The sequence below is a fragment of the Cherax quadricarinatus genome, chromosome 50, assembly GCF_038502225.1.
Source record: "Cherax quadricarinatus isolate ZL_2023a chromosome 50, ASM3850222v1, whole genome shotgun sequence".
In the NCBI taxonomy this organism is placed as follows: Eukaryota; Metazoa; Arthropoda; class Malacostraca; order Decapoda; family Parastacidae; genus Cherax; species Cherax quadricarinatus.
Genome location: NC_091341.1, coordinates 26,544,333 through 26,568,406, shown reverse-complemented (window position 1 = coordinate 26,568,406; position 24,074 = coordinate 26,544,333). Strand labels below are relative to the sequence as shown.

Here is a 24,074-nt window from a genome sequence, read left to right as displayed (position 1 = left end):
GAACATTTACGATCTAATAATATATTACTATTATTAATATAAAGTGTGAGAATAATTGTGAAGGTGAGGTCGGGCCACTACGTTTCGTATCATTATCTACGATATCATAATCTGAGGGTATTCAGATATTCACTTGTTATGCGGCGATAATTTCTAAACCCAAGACGATCAGGCTGAGGGAAAGTCCACCAAGCAAGACTACGAACATGCCCTGAAATACACAAGTTAGATATGGGAAAGATATAGAATCATTGTTTTAATTTATGTAGATATATATCAAGCTTCTTTTTTCATATAAGTTTTGTTAAAGGTTTTTGTTGTATAAAGATATTTTACCCAGAGGTTGTGGAAACCGAGGGAGGTGTTGACAGTAATCTTGGTTGGTGGAAATGCACAAGATGTGGCGTTGGGCATGTATGCTTGTGTCCAGTAGTCGTACAGCCCATTCTGAGTTACTGCCTTTATACTACATGGAAAATACAATACTTTGTGTAAGCCTTCCCCAAAATAACAGCAATACGTCAGAGCACTGATGTTAAAAATAACATTCAAAAAGGTGGGGAGAAGAGGTAATGGGAAGACGCACCGTGTATCCATCTAACAATACTGTAAATGTTACAACCAAAAAAAAAATTGCAGATGGAAATTAACATTAAGGATCAAAATATTATTGAAGTGTGTTTACCTGTTGTAAACAAATCGCTATTAAAATGATAGGTAAGCTGTTACTGACACTTCCAGAAGAAATATGATATTGCCTTTTTGCTTTCAGCCTCTAGAGAGATTTCATAAAATCTGCACTGTATGTCAATTGAAAAATATGTATGCTTGTACTATTTATGATTTAGGCATCTGTTTCCGAAAAATATTTGCAAACTTGACATTTCAAATATACTACAAGCAGGATGATACGTCGCTGTTTCATGGAAACTCAGGAGTACACACAAGTACCTTTTACTGATGATGGGAACCAGAGGACTGTCTTTTGGACCAACCATCGAAGACATGAATGGAAGGAACCTCGCTTCTGACGAGTAGAAGTCACATCGCCCTATCAAGATAGGGACATTCTTTATAACCTCAAATAGCGTAAAAATATTACGTAAAATTAATATTTTTTATTTTAAATTTATCAGTAAAGATAGCAATAAGTTGAACGTTTTAATTCTCATTACTAATATTTGATATCAATACTTGAAGGTAAATAAAGTGTTGAAAGATTTGATAAATGTGAAGGAAAGTGGAAATGTCATGACTATTAAATGTACAGTAAGTCCTCATTTAACGTCGTTTACTTCAACGTTATTTCGTTATAACGTTGATGAGAAAAATAAGTCGATTCCAGGCCATCCATCGTGCATCGGTGTAACTCTCCATGTTCGTTAATGACCATACAAATGAAAACTGCTTATTTGAAGATTTAAAGGAAAAACAGGGCTTTAGTATTGAAAGTGAAACCGTCGTGGCAAGTCATGGTTGACTTGAGCATTTTAAGAAACTTTCAAACCTCTAGAACATACATACCCCTCAAGGAAGGTTCCTTGACGCTGGTGAGGGGCTCTTGATCTAGGGAATTGTATCTGTGCTCCGGTTCCCTGAATTAAGACTGAATACCTTCCATCCCCCCCACATGCGCTGTATAATCCTACGGGCTTAGCGCTTCCCTGTGATATTAATAATAATAATAATAATAATAATAATAAAACATACAAATAACCGCTGAGTCTGCGAGTGCCGACAAAGAAGCCGCAGCTGCTTACCCAGCTTTGCTATTGTCGGTTTCCTCCCTTATGGCTATTTGTATTAGGTTTTTATGATCTGCAGTGTGTTTTATAATTCTGAAAAAGTATGATACCCAAAATATTAAAAATGTCAATAATAGAGTATAGCGAGCCAGAGCGACATACTCCACAGTCACGGAGTCTGCAGCACTATCGTCCTCCCTCTCAGCTCTCCCTTGCCTTAGGAACTAAACCCTTGTTGATATCAATTAGCCTCTGATAAATTGGTTTCGTTATACGTCGTTTCGCTTAAAGTTTCCAAGACAATGTATAAGTGTTAAAACAAAAGTACGGAGAATACAAGTGTGAGGAACGCAACACAAGCGCGTGCAACACATGAGTGAAGAATACAACCCAAGTGTCACAGATGAAGGACAAATCACTATATAATTATAGATATTACCCTTCACCTGCATCAGGTGTATTGATGCAGGTGAAGGGCTCCTACTGATCCTAAGAATTGGAGCTGCCCTCTCCTTTGGATCAATACCACCCAATTTCCCCTGCACTGCATACTCCTTGAAGTTTAGCGATTCTTTTTGAATACAATAACAAAATAATAATACTAATAATAAAAATAGTGAGAATAATAACAAAAATAATTGGGAGAATAATACTACTAATAATAGCAATAGTAATAATAATTACAATTATATTAATAGCAATCAGGTGGTTTGGGATATGGGACATAAGAAAAAAGTTTAGATTCTACCTGTACGTGAGAAATCTTGAGCCATTAAAACTTTTTCATAGCGATCTTCCGCTATCAGTACGTGGTGACCTCGACGCACGAAGACGTCTATACTGGCGGGGAACTCCGTACTCCTCACGTACATGATGCGTCCTTTCTTCTCGGAGTCGGCAATCTCTTTGAATATTCCAGAGTGTACAGACTTGAAAAGATCAAATCTAGTTAAACATATGACTCAAGAAATCGTAATGACACGATTGCAAACAAACCATACCCCCGGCCGGGATTGAACCCGCGGTCATGGAGTCTCAAAACTCCAGCCCGTCGCGTTAGCCACTAGACCAGCTAGCCACAATAAGATTCATCCAACTAGGTATATTTCTACACAATAGGAAAGTTAGCACAGGCACCTCTGTGACCACAAATGCAAGTTTTTACAGACGAATCTCCAGCTAGCGTGGCCGTGACGAACTCTAGCTCAAGTCCCTTCACTGCATTTGTGGTCACAGTGGTGACTGTGCTAACCTTCCTATGGTGTAGAAATATACCTAGTTGGATGAATCTTATTGTGGCTAGCTGGTCTAGTGGCTAACGCGACGGGCTGGAGTTTTGAGACTATGACCGCGGGTTCAATCCCGGCCGGGGGTATGGTTTGTTTGCAATCGTGTCATTACGATTTCTTGAGTCATCTTGACGGCAGTGAAGGGACTTGAGCTAGAGTTCGTCACGGCCACGCTAGCTGGAGATTCGTCTGTAAAAACTTGCATTTGTGGTCACAGTGGTGCCTGTGCTAACCTTCCTATGGTGTAGAAATATACCTAGTTGGATGAATCTTATTGTGGTTAGCTGGTCTAGTGGCTAACGCGACGGGCTGGAGTTTTGAGACTATGACCGCGGTTTCAATCCCGGCCGGGGGTATGGTTAGTTAAACACATGACATACGTCTTAAATGAAATCAGTTGTACGACAAATTTGATTCACCGAACAAGAGACATACATTAAGAAATGGACTCACGGCCTTGAACCAAACAAGGAATGGTTGGTCCGCAGTTCATTATTTCTTGTTATTTAATAAATGTAACAGTATAATATACAGTATACATCGCAATACATATATGAAAGGAAACAGTAACTTGAATTCCTTTATGAATAGAGTAAAAGTTTTCTTCGTTTAATGTACTGATTTCGCTGATCCTTACAGAAGATGTATAGTGCTATGAATCATATGAGTCAACTGATTACTAAAATGGCTGTATCCGTCAAGGAAGGAATGTGAATGATTGCCTTGATGCTGGTGAATGACTCCTGACTCATGGAATCAGAATTATCCTTAACTTTCTAGGATTAAACCTGATTACCTACTTTTCCCAGGCACTGTATAACCCTAAGGGTTTAGCGTTTCCTCACTGATTTAACACTAATATAATTGCTGTACAGACTAGTGTACAATCTCACAATTTTAGTAAAGAAAACGTTTATATGAACTCACTCGATAATATTGCACGTAAACATTATTGGCCTCCCATATCATGGTGACGGAGTGGTCGTCGAGGACATCCCTGAGAGACTGGTAGGGTTGAGGGATGTATCTCACTGCCAGGTTAGACATGAGGTTACCAGCGTAGCTCTTAGATATCACAAACATGACTATCAACCACGTTGCTAACAACAGCTTCTCCCACCAAAGGCAAGAAGGTATCTGCATGGCTGCCAAAGTGAGATATGATATATTAAATTCGTGAATAAATGGGTATAATTACGAGTTTAAAATAATCCGTAAAAAAAATTATAAATACCGTAGCAGCAACTATACCAATTAAGTAAACTCCAGAGGGGGAGTTTATTCTTATAGGCACAAATTTAGGAGTACATATTCGCTCGCGCACACATTTGTTTTAGAAGAGTTAGTTCTATTGTTATAATCTACATTTCTGTAGGAAAACCGAAATATCTTGCCTTGCTGTAAGAAAATGCCAATATATCCGAAAGCCACGTCCAAAGATGACTGCGAATTACTGGAGGTTTGCAAACCAGACAGTGGGAACAAAAAGACTGTAACCAGCACCAGTAGCAGAGCTGCCAGGGTGGCCGCCCACACTGGGAGCGTCAGGGGCAGCACGAAGCTCCAGGGGTTCACCTCCGGCAGCCCCCGACCACCCATTATCCTCGCAGTTTCAGTTATTAACTCCCTTGTAAAGTCCACCATTTCTGCTCTGGTGGCGCTAACGCCGAAGGGCCCAAGACCAATATCCGCTTCCTGCAAGAGTCAGTTTTAGGATAGTTAAAATACTTATATTCTAACTTCATTTAGTGCTCAGGAATAAAGTACTTTTTATAAATGCATAATGTGGTGTTCAGTAAAACAATAATGGTCTGTGATTCTTCAGGAATAAATAAACTCACCCCCCTGCCCACCATACCAACCATACCCGTCCATGAACCGTCTGCCAGTTTGGCTCCCCATGACCCGTCGGGAGGACGCACGTATGTGTACCTAGTGAACATCAAAGTAGGTAAAACGTCTTACACAGAAGCTTAAGTATACTGTAAATATTTTAGTTTTGCTGAATCTTATATATAACCAATAGGAACTGAATTTGAATTTTGCGGTTTTAGTTTTAAACAAATGAAACCTCCCCAAACTTTTGGATTCATTCGTTAAATATGTGATGATTGATGCATCAAGTAATGATGAACAGTAGGAAGAATACTGAGTCTTCAAACAAGAGGCTAAATAATTCATAAACAAAATGGAATCTTATTTTCAACTTCAGCTGCAAGAACCTGTTTACTAGTTTCAGTAAAAGCAAAATTGTGTAAATTTCGAATAACTTAAAGTTCCATCATCTCATACGTTATGGTAAACTAAGAATTTATCATTGAGATGAAAATAAACTACAGGACAGCTTACGTAAAGTTCATAGACCTTGCGAGTATATCAAGCAATTTCACCATCGGACCTGTGAAGGACGGATCAGTTGTCAAGCTCCTGTCTTTCACTAAGGCAATGTGAGGCTCAAACTCCTCTGCTGCTACCACAAGCGTCGGCCCATTGACTAGTCTGAGAAAACAAAGCATGTCAAAATTTATAGGTAAAATTCAAGCGATGAGCGTCTCTCGTTTTAGTGTTGAATATATTGGATTATACTTTCATCTGATTTCGTCTGACTTCCTCTCCATTACTGGTATGTATTTATATATACATACAAACCACATGCATCTTCAAGAGCTATGCAATGTTGCAAGACAGCAACAGATAGGAGGGCAAATTCTATAAGGCAAGGCAGGTGTCAGTGGTAACGCATAGCTCCAAAAGGCACACAAGAGTGTGAAAGATCTTGAGCTAAAGATTTCTATCCCCATGTGGCTTGTTGTGGATTGTTAAGATCTCTTGTTTGCAAGGAAGGGTGACCCAAAAAGAAAAAAAAAATCTTTCAACATTAATCACTTTCACCATCACTCATACATAATAACCTGTCTTTGAAGAGGCGACCACGTACGACAGTTCAGATGTCCCTCCGAACTGCCAATATCCTAAACCCCTTCTTTAAAGTGCAGACACTGTACTTCCCATTTCCAGGACTCAAGTCCGGCTAACCGGTTTCCCTGAATCTCTTCACAAAATATTACCCTCCTCACACTCCAACAGATCGTCAAATCCCAAAAACCATTCGTCTCCATTCACTCCTATCTAACACACGCACGCTTGCTGGAAATCCAAGCCCTTCGCCCACAAAACCTCCTTTACCCCCTCCCTCCAACCTTTTCGAGGCCGTCCCATACCCCGGCTTCCTTCCCTTACAGATTTATACGCTCAAGTCATTCTTTGTTCCATTCTCTGTAAATGACCAAACCATCTCAACAGCCCCTCTTCAGCCCTCTGACTAATACATTCAATAACTCCACACCTCCTAATTTCTACACTACGAATTCTCTGCATAATATTTACACCACACATTGCTCTTAGGACATCTCCACTGCCACCAGCCGCCTCCTTGCTGCAGCGTTTACAACCCAAGCTTCACACCCATATAAGAGTACCATTATTCTCTTGTACATTCCCTTCTTTGCCTCCATGGATAACGATTTTTGTCTCCACAGATACCTAAACGCACCACTCACCTTTTATCCTTCATCAGTTCCATGGTTAACCTCATCCTTCATAAACCCATCCCATATATATTTACAGTTACTTACATGGAGAACTTATCAGGAAAGAGCTTAAAGTGGGTTGTAAAGGCGAGTCCCTGACGAGGGGACCAGGAAGCAATTCTCAGTGCCTGGGTGTCTTGGGTGCTGTACGGAAAGTGTACATACACGCTGCACCTATGAACGTGCAAGAAAACTTCAAAACGTGATAATGTGAAAAGCTGGGAAGATGTTGCTCAATATCTAGACAATAAAGCATAATCGCTCAGAAAACCCACATTTTGAATATAGATAAGAATCTAAACAATATTTCGGTCCCTACTTTGGGAACATCTGCAATAAGGAATAATGATCAAAAGCCAGTATAGTGGGAAGAATTAAGTAACTGAGTATAACAGCGTAGATCGGAACATTCAAACTATTATTTCTTGCTTATTTTCCAAGCGAGAATTATCTCAGTGCTTTAAAATATGAATTATTTTTACTAAATACTTAAAGGTAAAAGTATTTAAGTTTTGGCTATTTAATGTACAAAAGTTACATCATGCACGACCGTAGTTACCGAAACGATCGCACTGAATTCTCCACGATAAGCAACATGGAGTTGGTCATGGAGAAGGTCGTGCGGAGTTGGTGGAGCTGCGGGAGGGGTTGGTTGGTGACGACGAGGAGCCTCGTCGACCACACCAGGAGGCGGCCCTTGACGGAACACTCAGCGAAGGTGGTGAGGAAGTTCGTGTCATCACTCACCACCACCACAGTTACACTCCATGACTGTTGACGCAGCTGCTGATGCCAACAGTACATGAAAGATGAAAACTATTTATTTTTACAAATCCAATAGTGCAGCATGAAGAAAAATGTATTTGAGAAAAATTATTAAGCATTTATAGGCATCCAAGATTATTTGTGAACTAGCATACTTGTTAATTACGGAACAATGACAGTTGTACGGACAGTCATTCGTAACCTACCACCCTAGCCTCACTTATCGCCCTAGATACGGCCTCCTGCGTCTTGTTAGCGAGGTCTGCACCATGCACTCTCACCTCCAGTACACAACACCCCCACGGGGGTAGCAGTAGACCTGTCTGCTGAACCAGTGTAGATGAAGCAAATTATAACAAAATATGTAGAATCATTTGAATAGTGTAAGTGAATGTTGCAAGAAATGGGTTTTTAGCGATCTACTTATTAACTAACGTGCAAGAGTAACACATCCTAAAATAGGGATAAAACCAAACTCAACGCATATACACCGAGACCCAAACCTCATGTTGTATTCCCCTCTAATGGTAAGTGCAACTACACACCTTTAAGAGAGTAGCGGCAGAGGTGCTACCGTCTATGAGCAGAATAATTATGCTGGAGGGATAAGAAACTGTTGCAAGCACATCACTTACAGCCTTCCCAGCTACTGCTAAAGTTTGTGTGTTGTCTGGTGAAGAGAGGTTATACTTGTCTTAATATTAATCCATAAATATATATGCATATGTACATATATACATACATACATAGACATAAAAGGATGATAAAGAATATTGAATTAATCAGAACCACTTAGCTGCCAACTTGCCAAATTGAGGGAAGGGACGCTTGGCTGCGGCCAGGAACACCAACAGCAGTAGAACTGTGGTCACCTTCATTCTTATTCGTTCTCGCAGCCTTGTCACTTGAGAGAGAACATGGAAAGAGTGGATTACTCAATTACTTTTTATATTTTTTTCTTTAAAAGTGCGATTTTGTTGCGATTTTAGCAATGGACATTTTTGCATTTATTGTAGCTTAATTAAACTAACTGAAATGTCATTGGAATGTTTGGACGCAGTGTTTGTGGCAGCCCTAGATGCCTAGCTTCTCCCTCCGAGCCCCGTGGGGGCGGGGAATGGGACTTGGCCTGGGGACAGCTGGTCCCAGAAGATGAGGAGGCACTTGTACCTCCTCCCATGGCAGACATTGGTCTGAGACACTTCCACTGCAAGGAGCCAAGGCCGAGCCACCTCTTGGAAAGTGCCCGGACCGGGCGATTATACCGGCGAATCTATAACAGCGTTTGTCAGGAGAAAATGAAGATTTTCCAAATATCAAACTATACATTCTAAAGATTTCGATATCGTTGGCGACCATTATATCTCAGTGATATTTGCGTTTTAGAAAAGTTACGTGAGGTGAACATTCAGTTTTTATCTCAGTTCACCACACACCTTCGTCCCTGGTGGCGAAGGACTCTTGATTCTAGGAACTGAATCCTCTTCCTTGAACCAATCCTGAATGTTGGTGTGGGCATTTTAGTATCACTAAGCTGTAAACTCAATGTACTTGTCTCTCATGACCAAACAAGAGAAGGGACGGCGACTCGAGCAGTGCATTTAGCACGTCCAGCGTTGTAATAACTCGGCCATAAAAGTGCTAGTACGATAATTATGCAACACTTCTGTAACCCTATTATCTCGTCCAACTCTCCCACAGGTTTCATGACACATCTAATATCATATCCTCATATCCCTCAAAGCCATATAACCAATAAACCATAATAACGTAACGAACGATTTTCAAGGAACAAACATAACAGAGCTGTAACCATTTAGAAGAAAGGGTTATAATAGGATGATTTTACAACCAGTCTTTTTGTGTCATGGTTCTGTCTGCACTTCATATTTATCCATTCGTATTTGATGACTGGATGTAAAATACGTATTAAACTCTGTTAAAGTTGTGTAATGCTGGGTTCACTAAGCCTCTTAATGTAAAGAGACTAATAAAGTTGCTAAAGATCCGTAAGATAAAAAAATTGGGTACAGTGGCTTGTTATTGACTTTGCTCTTGCCACAGACCACATTAAACATCTCTCATTACCAGTAGTGACGCCTCATAACATGCGCTAATATATTCTGTAAATACTATGATGTAAGGGTAGCATGCAATTTATTGTAATAAAGAACATCAATAATTGAAGCTTAATATTTATTTAGTGACAGGAACCACCAGTCGGGAGATAGCCAGTAAGTACATTATTTATAAAAATAATTAGAACAATTATAAAAAAATACTTCAACAAATCTGAAAAATGTATGAAATGCAATATATCAGTCAAAAAAACTGCCGATTCATTTTAGATCAAGTGGACAGAAACTAAGAAATGGAATCCACACTTTGTATATATTCTGAAATGCTCCATATAATGTGTGCACTGAGGAAGGGTGCATATACACGTGGAAAGGTATATATCTCAGTACATATGCACTTACAGTAATCCTATTAAGCCCATATATGGGATTAAATTATTCTTGACCCGTGGTGAATAGGTGACATGTAGCCTAAGTAAATATTTTAGACCCCTGCGTGTCGACAGGCATTAAACCAAATTAATGAAAACCTAAAGGAGAGAGCTCTTTATTTAATGTTAATTATACAGTGCAAAGTTTTGTTTTGTCAGCTTTAATATTTTTAATGTTTTATATACAACTTGCTATTTTAAATAATTTTTCTCTATAATTTTTAGTTATGTTATAGGAATACGTATAATGTTCAAGCAACTATTTATAATTCAGTCACTTAATTAGTTTATTTACTGGAATAAAATTTCATGACGTTCTTTTCTACACATTTAGATTTTTAAATTTAAATTACAGGTAAGACAGGTTTATAGATAAACTATAAAATATACAGGTACTAAAACAGTTTTAAAATTGCTTCCAATAGTAAAAGTTGAAAAAGAAAAAAAACTAACACAAATATATAGACCTAATTTTTACAGGGGTGGACCGGTAAGCCAGTTTACTGAATGAGCGTTTTAGCTTTGATTAATATATTTTAGAGGATTGATGAAAATTTGTTAATTGACCACTGTGAAAACTGAGGAATAGAAGAAAGATTTCCATATGCCATTGGGAATTGACAATTGGCGAATCCATTGCTCAACTTATCGTGGATTAAAGATGGTTTGCGCTTTCGATGTTTTGTGTCGACATTTCCTTCTTGTTTCCAGCGTCTTACCCATCGACATACAGTAGTGACGCTTGTCTCTGTCTCTTGCGCTATGATACGAACTGGTACGCCTTCCACCCACAACCACACCAACTTCACGCGATCAGCCAGAGTAGTGGGCCGGAGTCTTTGACGCCGCCCCATTATCCTGTTTAAAAACGAAAAATATTCACTGGTATACTAGATTCAGTAATGGTATAGCGGTGGACCATGAAGATATGCTGATTTATATTATCCATATTTATGCCCCATTCACTGCACTGTAAATACATTAAATTTGAGATCTTTTTTCACCTACTTTTGCGAATTTTATGAAATCTTGAGAATTTCTATTCACCAGAGTAAATCCGTATGTAATTTTTATTCAGATACGAGATTTTAAACGCTATTTGATTCCTAAGACGTTTGACAAGACAACACAACAGGGAGAGAAACGAATGCTGTTGTTTATCCAGTACAATGAAATGAGTTATAGTTCATTGACTATTTAGAACAGATCAACTAAAAATAACTATTCAGAAAAACCTTGAAAATATTTCGACACCTGCTCTGTGGAGCTATAGGTCGTTTTGATATTTCACTACATTACCAGATTTTTTTTTTTTTTTTTTTTTTTTTGGCACTCACAAGCTCCTCCTCGATAGAGCAAATATTCCTACGCTATCTATTGGAAAATAGGAAGCTCAGAAAATCGTACACTTCTTCACTTAGGCCTATCTACGTAGCAACCTACAAATTCTTCCTTAGGTACAGGCCTGGACCTAGAGAACTATTCATGTATAGCAGCTGTGAATCAGCTCTTTTCATTTACCCCGTCTCCCCGAGGTGAGTGCCCGGCTTTCATGTACATTGCTGCCCTCTTATCCGACCACTGTTGTGTCCAGATCAGATCATGAATTGCGGGCTTGACATCCATCACCCATAATAACGCCTAGTAGCTGGGTCAAGCCCTGGCACTTTCTTTGATCCTAATAACTTCCCAACATAATTCAACTACCCTTTCAAGGCTGTCTTACCAGTCCACCCAGTAAAAAGAATATCACATTGGAAAATATATTAGTTGTCTCAACCACACAATAGTGTCCCTGAATATATTTATTGCACGACACTTATGTAAACATAAGAAATACATAAATAGATGAATTTCACTATCAAACTTTATATATGAATCGTTATTGTTTTTAAATGAGAAAACACTGGAGGTAAATTCAATTCAACTTTTTCAGTCATTATGCTGGTTAAATAAATTTCGACCACATGAAACCAAAGTATTTTAGAGGGAAGTGGAAGATAACTCACGGTTGTGACGACGATGGTCAGCGATGAACAAGAGAGATGAGCTGACTGCTCACGCGACCACTGATGAAGTGAGTCACGTCGAGCAGAACACCGCTATTTATCCGCCAACCCTGCTAGTATGGATTGCCATCCCAATGCTTAATTATCCATGGGAATGACATGGATAATAATTTGTTCTACGAATAATGATTTGTTGCACTTACACACACACACGTTAGGTGAGTACACAAACACAAACACACACACACGCGCACGCGCACACACACACACACACACACACACACACACACACACACACACACACACACACACACACACACACACACACACATTATAAATTTGACAGATTTAATGAACAGCGCTGATGAGTCGTCAAATGATTAAGGATTTTTAAATCCATTAACTGAAAACGTATTGTATTTAACCAGGTTGAGGGGTGAAAAGAATTATTATTCCGATTATGAACAAATAGTTTTTGTTATTCGTATGAGACAGGTGAATTATGACAAGAAGAATAGCCAACCAGTAACTGTTATTCTTCGTGCAACATATTATGGGAAATGTTGCACCTACAACTAAAGATTGAGTGTTTGTGGACATTTGACTTTCAAAATATTTTCCTCCAGTCAGCCAATGCTTCAAGACCTAAGACCAGGAGAGCGAGACCATAGCCAGCTACCAGGAGCACGAACATTCCCTGCAATGGATACCAGAGACGGATTAATTAAACCCTTTACCAAGCTTGTATCAAAACAAGGCAAAAGTACTCATATATCAATGAATTTGATCCAGCATGCAATTGCTAGCTATTGTTGTCTGTTAATCATTATACATAAAATATTATTGTCATTACTATCATTAAATTTAATTTTCGATTTTTTATTACCCATACAAAGATTGTCGTGCATGAGAAAGTTATACTTTGGGTTATTGGGAAAAAAACTATGTCGGTCACCATTGCTCTGTCAGCTCACTTGGTATTGGAGAATTTGTATCAAATTATCGTTAAGCTCAAAACCGAGCCCCAAAATTCTATATAACATTATTATTTCATCATTTTGTGCAGGTAAAATATTGTTTAGCAAGGTGATCTTTGCAGTCGTGAATAACTCATGAAAAAAATAAGAGTTAGCTTAGCTAACTCTTATTTCTGAGTTAACTCTTATTTAGGAAAAAGTAATTATTAATGTCAATAAAGCATTGTTAGAAGTGAATATAAATTAACAGCGATTAACAAAATTCTTTTATTGATATGGTACATTATTAGTACTGGTAGTATAATCATCTGAAAGATTTAATTTAAGGAGAACAGTTCCAATTCCCTGGTTCAAAATTCCTTCACCAGCATTAGCGTACACGTTGCTTTTTTTTTAATGTAGTCATAGCTAAAATAAAATATTTATAAAGGTATTTATTAAATTTTCTTAACGTAATTTAGTTTGAGTTACATTACCGAGAGATTAGTAAGAGAGAGCGAGGTATTGACAGTTGTCTTGGTAGAGGTGTGAGCACAGGAGGTGGAGTTGGGAACACTGGTTTTCATCCAGAAGTCGTACAAACCAGCTTCTTTCACTGACTTGATCCTGCCATACCCACCACGACACAAATATACTATGGTATTTGAAGTGGTTACATAAATGGAGATGAAGACAAGGGTGATAATATGCAAGAACTCTACTGTATTGTGATACTTTGTTTAAAAAATACGGAAAGGAAGCTCTCCTGTGACTTAAGTAAGCCAGCTGAAGGTCTCTGCCATGTGACAAAAACTCCATGGAGCAAGTCATTATATGACTGATTTTCGTAAAAGGAGAAACTTTCTATTTTTTCCTGACAAAATAGAACTTTCTTGATATTGGTAATTTTAAAGATAACAGTATCAGAAATATATAGAATATGAGACATGATTTGCTGATGAAGACAGCGATGATAAATGAAATAGTGATGACTATAATTTCATTGCTAACAGCGGGGAAAGTTAAGATAGATTATTGAATTCATTTCACGTAGGCAGCCGGATTAAAGCAAAATTACCACGAAGGAGCAAACCCGTGATAGCAAATTCTCTTGAAGCCGAGTTTCTTAATGCAAAATGGAACAAGACTATGATAATAGTTAGTGAGCTAATTTAAGATTGATTAAACTATTTCACCAGTGGAACCACATTCACTTTTAAAAAGTAATTATAATTACCTGTTGCTTAACACCGGCACCAGAGGACTGTTCTTGCGTCCTACCATGGCAAACATCAGAGGTAACACCCTCTCTTTAGATAAGTAAAAATCGCAGCGTTCTGTGTGATCCAAACAAATTAAAGTAATATCCCCAAATATGAAATTTAAAAATACACTAGCTACTATTAATTTATTTTTCATAAAGTATTTAAGGGCATTAAACGTAAGAATATTTTATAAAATTATTTTAGAAATATCTGTATAGCGAACAAGATGGAAAACAGCCACAGGGGGAGTTGAATGATAGCTCTAGGCCTTTCATGTTGCAATCAACACATCAGGAGCTTACAAAGTTGCAGAAATTAGTAAAAGATCTCAGCAGATTCATTCAGTGATGCTCTTCCTAAGAGCGTCCCTCTGAACGAATCTCCTGAGATCTCTCTAGTTTCTACAATATTGTGAGCTCTTGATGTGTTGATTGCAACACGAAAGGCCTAGAGCTATCATTCAACTTCCCCTGTGACTATATATATATGCAAAACATATATATATATATATATATATATATATATATATATATATATATATATATATATATATATATATATATATATATATATATATATATATATATATAGTAGGTTGGTAGACAGCAACCACCCAGGGAAGTACTACCGTCCTGCCAGATGACTGTGAAACAAAAACCTGTAATTGTTTTGCATGATGGTAGGATTGCTGGTTTCTTTTTCTGTCTCATAAACACGCTAAGATAACAGGGATATCTTGCTAATCCTACTAACACTTTGGTCACACTTCACAGACACGCACATGCATATATATATATACATACATCTAGGTTTTTCTCCTTTTTCTAAATAGCTCTTGTTCTTTTTTATTTCTTCTATTGTCCATGGGGAAGTGGAAAAGAATCTTTCCTCCGTAAGCCATGCGTGTCGTATGAGGCGACTAAAATGCCGGGAGCAATGGGCTAGTAACCCCTTCTCCTGTATACAATTACTAAAAAAGAGAAGAAGAAAAACTTTATAAAACTGGGTTGCTTAAATGTGCGTGGATGTAGTGCGGATGACAAGAAACAGATGATTGCTGATGTTATGAATGAAAAGAAGTTGGATGTCCTGGCCCTAAGCGAAACAAAGCTGAAGGGGGTAGGAGAGTTTCAGTGGGGGGAAATAAATGGGATTAAATCTGGAGTATCTGAGAGAGTTAGAGCAAAGGAAGGGGTAGCAGTAATGTTAAATGATCAGTTATGGAAGGAGAAAAGAGAATATGAATGTGTAAATTCAAGAATTATGTGGATTAAAGTAAAGGTTGGATGCGAGAAGTGGGTCATAATAAGCGTGTATGCACCTGGAGAAGAGAGGAATGCAGAGGAGAAAGAGAGATTTTGGGAGATGTTAAGTGAATGTATAGGAGCCTTTGAACCAAGTGAGAGAGTAATTGTGGTAGGGGACTTGAATGCTAAAGTAGGAGAAACTTTTAGAGAGGGTGTGGTAGGTAAGTTTGGGGTGCCAGGTGTAAATGATAATGGGAGCCCTTTGATTGAACTTTGTATAGAAAGGGGTTTAGTTATAGGTAATACATATTTTAAGAAAAAGAGGATAAATAAGTATACACGATATGATGTAGGGCGAAATGACAGTAGTTTGTTGGATTATGTATTGGTAGATAAAAGACTGTTGAGTAGACTTCAGGATGTACATGTTTATAGAGGGGCCACAGATATATCAGATCACTTTCTAGTTGTAGCTACACTGAGAGTAAAAGGTAGATGGGATACAAGGAGAATAGAAGCATCAGGGAAGAGAGAGGTGAAGGTTTATAAACTAAAAGAGGAGGCAGTTAGGGTAAGATATAAACAGCTATTGGAGGATAGATGGGCTAATGAGAGCATAGGCAATGGGGTCGAAGAGGTATGGGGTAGGTTTAAAAATGTAGTGTTAGAGTGTTCAGCAGAAGTTTGTGGTTACAGGAAAGTGGGTGCAGGAGGGAAGAGGAGCGATTGGTGGAATGATGATGTAAAGAGAGTAGTAAGGGAGAAAAAGTTAGCATATGAGAAGTTTTTACAAAGTAGAAGTGATGCAAGGAGGGAAGAGTATATGGAGAAAAAGAGAGAGGTTAAGAGAGTGGTGAAGCAATGTAAAAAGAGAGCAAATGAGAGAGTGGGTGAGATGTTATCAACAAATTTTGTTGAAAATAAGAAAAAGTTTTGGAGTGAGATTAACAAGTTAAGAAAGCCTAGAGAACAAATGGATTTGTCAGTTAAAAATAGGAGAGGAGAGTTATTAAATGGAGAGTTAGAGGTATTGGGAAGATGGAAGGAATATTTTGAGGAATTGTTAAATGTTGATGAAGATAGGGAAGCTGTGATTTCGTGTATAGGGCAAGGAGGAATAACATCTTGTAGGAGTGAGGAAGAGCCAGTTGTGAGTGTGGGGGAAGTTCGTGAGGCAGTAGGTAAAATGAAAGGGGGTAAGGCAGCCGGGATTGATGGGATAAAGATAGAAATGTTAAAAGCAGGTGGGGATATAGTTTTGGAGTGGTTGGTGCAATTGTTTAATAAATGTATGGAAGAGGGTAAGGTACCTAGGGATTGGCAGAGAGCATGCATAGTTCCTTTGTATAAAGGCAAAGGGGATAAAAGAGAGTGCAAAAATTATAGGGGGATAAGTCTGTTGAGTGTACCTGATAAAGTGTATGGTAGAGTTATAATTGAAAGAATTAAGAGTAAGACGGAGAATAGGATAGCAGATGAACAAGGAGGCTTTAGGAAAGGTAGGGGGTGTGTGGACCAGGTGTTTACAGTGAAACATATAAGTGAACAGTATTTAGATAAGGCTAAAGAGGTCTTTGTGGCATTTATGGATTTGGAAAAGGCGTATGACAGGGTGGATAGGGGGGCAATGTGGCAGATGTTGCAAGTGTATGGTGTAGGAGGTAGGTTACTGAAAGCAGTGAAGAGTTTTTACGAGGATAGTGAGGCTCAAGTTAGAGTATGTAGGAAAGAGGGAAATTTTTTCCCAGTAAAAGTAGGCCTTAGACAAGGATGTGTGATGTCACCGTGGTTGTTTAATATATTTATAGATGGGGTTGTAAGAGAAGTAAATGCGAGGGTCTTGGCAAGAGGCGTGGAGTTAAAAGATAAAGAATCACACACAAAGTGGGAGTTGTCACAGCTGCTCTTTGCTGATGACACTGTGCTCTTGGGAGATTCTGAAGAGAAGTTGCAGAGATTGGTGGATGAATTTGGTAGGGTGTGCAAAAGAAGAAAATTAAAGGTGAATACAGGAAAGAGTAAGGTTATGAGGATAACAAAAAGATTAGGTGATGAAAGATTGAATATCAGATTGGAGGGAGAGAGTATGGAGGTGGTGAACGTATTCAGATATTTGGGAGTGGACGTGTCAGCGGATGGGTCTATGAAAGATGAGGTGAATCATAGAATTGATGAGGGAAAAAGAGTGAGTGGTGCACTTAGGAGTCTGTGGAGACAAAGAACTTTGTCCTTGGAGGCAAAGAGGGGAATGTATGAGAGTATAGTTTTACCAACGCTCTTATATGGGTGTGAAGCGTGGGTGATGAATGTTGCAGCGAGGAGAAGGCTGGAGGCAGTGGAGATGTCATGTCTGAGGGCAATGTGTGGTGTGAATATAATGCAGAGAATTCGTAGTTTGGAAGTTAGGAGGAGGTGCGGGATTACCAAAACTGTTGTCCAGAGGGCTGAGGAAGGGTTGTTGAGGTGGTTCGGACATGTAGAGAGAATGGAGCGAAACAGAATGACTTCAAGAGTGTATCAGTCTGTAGTGGAAGGAAGGCGGGGTAGGGGTCGGCCTAGGAAGGGTTGGAGGGAGGGGGTAAAGGAGGTTTTGTGTGCGAGGGGCTTGGACTTCCAGCAGGCATGCGTGAGCGTGTTTGATAGGAGTGAATGGAGACAAATGGTTTTTAATACTTGACGTGCTGTTGGAGTGTGAGCAAAGTAACATTTATGAAGGGATTCAGGGAAACCGGCAGGCCGGACTTGAGTCCTGGAGATGGGAAGTACAGTGCCTGCACTCTGAAGGAGGGGTGTTAATGTTGCAGTTTAAAAACTGTAGTGTAAAGCACCCTTCTGGCAAGACAGTGATGGAGTGAATGATGGTGAAAGTTTTTCTTTTTCGGGCCACCCTGCCTTGGTGGGAATCGGCCGGTGTGATAATAAAAAAATAAATAAATATATATATATATATAAATATATATATATATATATATATATATATATATATATATATATATATATATATATATATATATATATACATAAAAACCTGTGACTGAGAAGTCTTGAGCGATGAAAACTTCCTCAGTGAGCTCCTCCAAGATGAGGACATGATCGCCTCGCCTGATCAGTTTGTCCACACTCTCAGGAAACACTGTGCTCTTTTGATACACATTCCGTCCTTTCTTCTCCAAGTCGGCCACAGCTTTGTATATGCCAGACGTCGCGCTCTTTAAGCACATGGCTAATATTGAATGTAGGTTCTGGTCTGTTTTTTTATGGAAATTCTCCAGTGGAGCTAATTGTATTTTAGGCAGATAGGGAAGTTTTATTTGGTAGCCTAGCCTAACATTATCCAATCTAGCTTAACCTAAATTATTTTGGGTTGCGTTAGGCAAAGTTTGGTCCCCCCTCCAAAAAATTTCCTCCTTGTACACAGTATATAATTAGTTACATTGCACAACTTAATGTTGGGGAATTTACATGAAAAAACACCAGGATAACACACTTAATTTGGGTGAATTTGAATAATAAGGTATCGTTAAGTTCAGAAACGAGAACCTTCATTCAGTCTTCGAATTTCGAAAGTAAAAATTGAATTTTAGAACAATATAAAAATATATTTTTGTGCATAAGAGCAAGTTTTTTTTTTTTTGTTAAGTTTATTAATTGCTCAAGGGTCATTAATAAAATAACGGTCTGCTAATTAACTAATTTACACCATTTTCTTACATTCTACAAATTACATATAATATTCTTAATATACAGCACAAAACAACTTACTCGAAATGTCTGAACATACGCTGACTCTGCCTCCCAGATCAGTGCTACTGAAGGGTCATCCACAGCGTCCTGGAGTGTGTGATAGGGCTCAGGGATGTGTCTCACAGCTAAGAGGGACATGAGGTTACCAGAGTAGCTCCGTGTTAACACCAGTGTCGTCACCAACCAGCCAGCCAGCAACATCCTTTGCCACCAGCTTCCTTTCTCCACTAAGACATCTAGAAAGGAATAAACCTTCCATGAATAGTATAATATTCTAAACAGAGTCGTGTCGGTTCTTATACGAGAAAGAATTAGGGTGTGCGAAAAACGTATTACAGCATTATACGTTTAAAAATGTTATTATCTTATTATTGTTAATTATTACGACCTTTGGGAAGCATACCTTGTTGTAATAACACACGTAGGTAGTCTAGAGCACTATAAGAGGTCGTTTTCTCTGAGCTGATATGCATGTAAGAGGAACATTTTGATAGAAGGAGTAGTATGTTGAGCAGTAGGAGCAGCGCCGCCAAGGTGGCAACCCACACTAGCGGTGCCAGGGGCAAAACGAAGCCCCAAGGGTCTATCTCTGGCCGGCCTCGACCTCCCATGATCCTGCCATAGTCAATCACTATTGGCCTCGTGTAGTCCACCACTTGAAAACGAACAGCGGTGACGCCAAACGGACCCAGACCAAAATCGATCTCCTGCGTTAGCGGGTGAAAAATTATTTAGCATTAAGAAATGCTACATTTCATGTAAGGACTATTTTATGGCTTTGTATAAAGCAAAATGCAGCATAACTTATAGTAGCAAAACAGTCGATAATAGCTTGGTGGTCAGTAAACAGGATAATAGGCCAATTAATCTCTGATTTACCTAACCTAATTGGAGTTTTTTTTTAACAATAATATATAGTGAGGTAGAAGATTAGCACTAAAAATAGAATTTGACAAATTAAAAACACCTTTTGCTTATTTCAATAATGTCACCATATACTAAAGTTTCTCTTAACAATTCCTGCTATATTTTGTACGTATATTACATGTCCCATGAAGATTTGTAAATTAAGGCTTAATATTCTTTTTCAGGAGCTGTCTGTTTTATCCCAAGAACCTTTACCTTTCTGTAGACCATTCCCACCATGCCTATCCAGGTCCCGTCGCGTAGTTTAGCTCCCCAGGCGCCGTCAGGAGGCCGAACCATCCTGTAACTAACGTTAAACAGATAGTTTCAGTCTGAATTTAACAGCTTCGCACTGAATATTGATTTCTGCGAGTTTGTTTTTCAAGAATAACAAGAAAATACCGTGACTGGAACAATAATGAAACTTATGACACGTTTCGCTCCGATTTGGCCCATTAACTGTTTAGTAACTAAGTCGGATAGATACGTCGTTATAAATTTTATTCTCGTATGTGAGGGCTGTGTAAATATATTTTTATATATCTGTTGTTTCTTTACTTGTACCACATTTAATATTAAGAATATTAATTAAAATTAGTTAAAATTAACATTATTATAGTAACAGTAGACATTTGTAATCTGTGTATATTCCTACAAAAACACACGTAATGAATATGGGAAATCACATGCAGTGATAACTGAAAAAAAAATCTTTGCTAACGAGAAATTGATGCTGTGAGCAAAAATTTCTAGGAGTTTGAGCATGGGTCCAGAGAAGGTGACTTGTGTACCCTGGGGTGTCTCGTAGCTGTCAACAGAAACGTGAGGCTCATATTCCTCTGCCGCCACCACCAGTAACGGCTTCCAAAGGAACCTGCCGGTAAATTACCCACTACAGTAAGTACTAGGTTGGTAAGCGCTTACTACTGCTGGAGGTAGAAGGTTGATTACACACTAAATGAGATACTAGTAAAGTCACCATTACACGAAATATTAGTCATTCAAATACAGATCTTTAATATACATCTAAATACAGCATCTTAAGATAGCTCACCTGTAGAATTTGTCAGGGAAAACAGGAAGTTGGGATGTAAGAACAAGGCCTCGCTTTTTCGTCCAGGAAGCAACTTGTAATGCCTGAGTATCTCCCGGTGTATATGGAAGGTGTATATACATATTACACCTGTAGCAAGTAAGAAGAATGTTAAATAAAATCTTTAAATAACTGACTTAATTATGATTCATGAATTATTTGATTAATCGCCTATAAAATACATAGACTCATAATTTCTAATGTTGAAAGAGTTGGCAGTACTGCAAATGTCTTGCGACGTCTTTCACGAGAAGCAATACAGAATTTGTCTGTGAGAAAGTCCCATGGAGTTGGTGCAGCTGCGGGAGGGACAGGCGGGTGAGAGCGAGGAGCCTATTCGACCACACCAAGAGACGACCCTGAAAGGAGCACTCAGCGAAGGCCGCGAGGAAGGCTGCGTCGTCACTCACCACCATCACCGCAATGCACCAAGACTGTTGACGCAGCTGTGGATATAACATGCCTGGTAATAGTTGTGTAACTTAGTTCTCAGAAGTAATGTGAGAGTGACGTACCCTCCTCAGCAGTAATTAAGAGACTTAACCACCTCAGGAAAACAGAGAGAATGACATATCGGCTTAAGCATTATGGGTCATGAATCCACCTCAACAGTAAAGTAAGAGAAACATACCCACCGAGCCTGGTCGACCTCCCGGCAAAGCTGAGCCTGTGTCAAGTTAAATTCTTGCGTATTTACAGCCACCTCGTACACAGCTATACCCCCTGGGGGTTTCAAGTTACCAATCATCTAAAAGAAGCATACAGAAGCAAACATTTTATAATTTGTATTTTTCGTCTTTTTTTTCTTTTTAAATGCAAACAGAATTCATTCTACGACAAAAGCCCACCTTAAAGATAGTATGGGGCGAAGTTTTGCCATCTACAAAGAGAATGAGTGAGCAGAGGGCAGTAGACTCAGCTTTCAGTACAGTATTCACTGCCTCGCTTCCAGCTGTCAATGTGTCTCGTTCTCCTGATATTAAAAGGTAGGTTTCCTGTTTTAGACTAGACGAATGAGATCATAAATTTATTCTTTTGAATTTATCATGGATAAAAGTGACTAGTAACGAAGTGCATTAAGGTGTTAGTTTATTCGGCAGAAAACGGGTAGTGTCAGCTCAGAGAAAAGGGAAAGTGTCTTCTCACAGAAGTCCTAATCGTTTAGATGCATTAAGGCTGCAATAATGTTTTATTAAATCATAAATATAACAAAATTTCGAGACATAAAACTTATGAAGGCAAAAATTAATAATCAATGAGTTATTAATTTCTTTAAGTAATAAACCAGGGTTTAAATTTAAGCCCTGAGTTCAGTTGGCTTTTAAAATAGTTTTCGGAAACAGACGTACTTAATGTTGTTTAGTTGAGGTTTTCGTGTAGTTTGAAAAATTAAAAGATATCTGTGAACACAGTTTTTTGAGCTGTTGGAAAAAAGTAAACTTACACACAAGCACTCGCACACCTACCCAAGCACTCACGAACTCATGCACACATTTACACATGCATACATAAACACAATCTTAGAAAATGTGCTCGTGCAAATTCTGCGGGTGTACTAGTTTGTCTGAGAAACAGGCTAATCTCCCTCAGGAGAATTATAACCTCTTTCGGATCAGTCGATCAGTCTCCACTAGGCGTATGATACATTGCTTTCAATGGTTTGTGTAAATTTTAGACAAACAATTGTCAGAGTGTAACTGTCAGCTTACGATAACGCGGCAGGTGCGTGCCACCCGTAAGCACAGCAGTGGTCAGGAACACGATCAGCGACGCCACACCCATCATTGCTCAACGCTTCCTGCCCAGAATTAAAGAAATGATGATAATAGTATGTAACCATCAAGCTGTTAGGACGTGCCTAACTGTGTGCGTAATATACACATTGTTTTGCAGATAAAATATCTCGCATGTTAATGGTATACCTGGAGTATACCTGGAAAGGGTTTCGGGGGTCAACGCCCCAGCGGCTTGGTCTGAGACCAGGCCTTGTTGTGGATCGGGGTCTAATCAACCAGGCTGTTACTGCTAGCCACACGCAAACTGACGTACAAACCACAGCCCGGCTGGTCAGGTACTGACTATTTACCTGTCCAGTGCCTTCTTGAAGACACCCAGTGGTCTATTGGTGATCCCCCTTATGTGTGCTGTTAATACATTAAAAATCTATATTTATTTACAACTAAGTTTCCTGATCAAATGTATTCTGAAATGACGTAGACTAATCAATAAAGTTTCGGTCACTGCACTATTAGATAAAGGTATCCTCATTTGTCATAGTCTACCTCAGTGCTAGCAAAAAGGAATGGTATAGATCGCGGCCTGATTCTAATATAATTGAATGTGAGTACTGAAGATATGAAGCCAGTTAGACGTGACATTCACACGTTACCCCGTGGAAACTAATTAAACAAACATCTTCAATAAAAACTGTTTACACAACCAAAAACCCTGTAAATGCAGATCGAAAGAGGCAAGTATCAATAGAGCCAAGTCATCAACAGAGCCAAGTCATCAGCAGAGCCAAGTCATCAGCAGAGCCAAGTCATCAGCAGAGCCAAGTCATCAGCAGAGCCAAGTCATCAGCAGAGCCAAGTCATCAGCAGAGCCAAGTCATCAGCAGAGCCAAGTCATCAGCAGAGCCAAGTCATCAACAGAGCCAAGTCATCAACAGAGGCAAGTCATCAACAGAGGCAAGTCATCAACAGAGGCAAGTCATCAACAGAGGCAAGTCATCAACAGAGGCAAGTCATCAACAGAGGCAAGTCATCAACAGAGGCAAGTCATCAACAGAGGCAAGTCATCAACAGAGGCAAGTCATCAACAGAGGCAGTCATAAACAGAGGCAGTCATAAACAGAGGCAGTCATAAACAGAGGCAGTCATAAACAGAGGCAGTCATAAACAGAGGCAGTCATAAACAGAGGCAGTCATAAACAGAGGCAGTCATAAACAGAGGC

General features: G+C 39.0%; 2 protein-coding genes across 2 annotated transcripts; both read right to left on the bottom strand.

Annotated features, from left to right (window-relative positions):
* Window positions 1–121: 121 nt before the first annotated feature.
* On the bottom strand, window positions 122–10,752 carry LOC128695326 (probable glutamate receptor). Its single transcript, XM_070095360.1, is given in 15 exon segments — window positions 122–211; window positions 337–466; window positions 952–1,051; window positions 2,494–2,674; window positions 3,962–4,179; window positions 4,429–4,729; window positions 4,876–4,966; window positions 5,384–5,533; window positions 6,670–6,792; window positions 7,190–7,410; window positions 7,599–7,712; window positions 7,935–8,059; window positions 8,560–8,662; window positions 8,826–8,888; window positions 10,618–10,752. Coding segments are annotated over 15 exon segments (2,145 nt in total).
* Window positions 10,753–12,514: 1,762 nt separating this feature from the next.
* Window positions 12,515–21,866, bottom strand: LOC128695325 (probable glutamate receptor). Its single transcript, XM_053785826.2, has 11 exons — window positions 21,750–21,866; window positions 21,341–21,564; window positions 21,080–21,208; window positions 20,747–20,899; window positions 20,242–20,332; window positions 19,523–19,826; window positions 19,138–19,355; window positions 18,404–18,584; window positions 14,101–14,200; window positions 13,361–13,490; window positions 12,515–12,604 (listed from the first exon to the last, which is right to left on the bottom strand). Exons 1-11 carry the CDS (start codon window positions 21,864–21,866, stop codon window positions 12,515–12,517), a joined length of 1,737 nt encoding a protein of 578 aa, XP_053641801.2.
* Window positions 21,867–24,074: the final 2,208 nt, after the last annotated feature.

Excerpts from the sequence above, each read along its gene's own strand:
- LOC128695325 (XM_053785826.2), bottom strand. The coding sequence starts at position 21,866 with ATGATTGGTAACTTGAAACCCCCAGGGGGTATAGCTGTGTACGAGGTG. Across the intron at positions 18,585-19,137 it reads CGTATGTTCAGACATTTCGA|AGCGCGACGTCTGGCATATA; the intron begins GTAAGTTGTTTT and ends ATGTGCTTAAAG. Across the intron at positions 12,605-13,360 it reads TCTCTCTTACTAATCTCTCG|GGAATGTTCGTGCTCCTGGT; the intron begins GTAATGTAACTC and ends TATCCATTGCAG.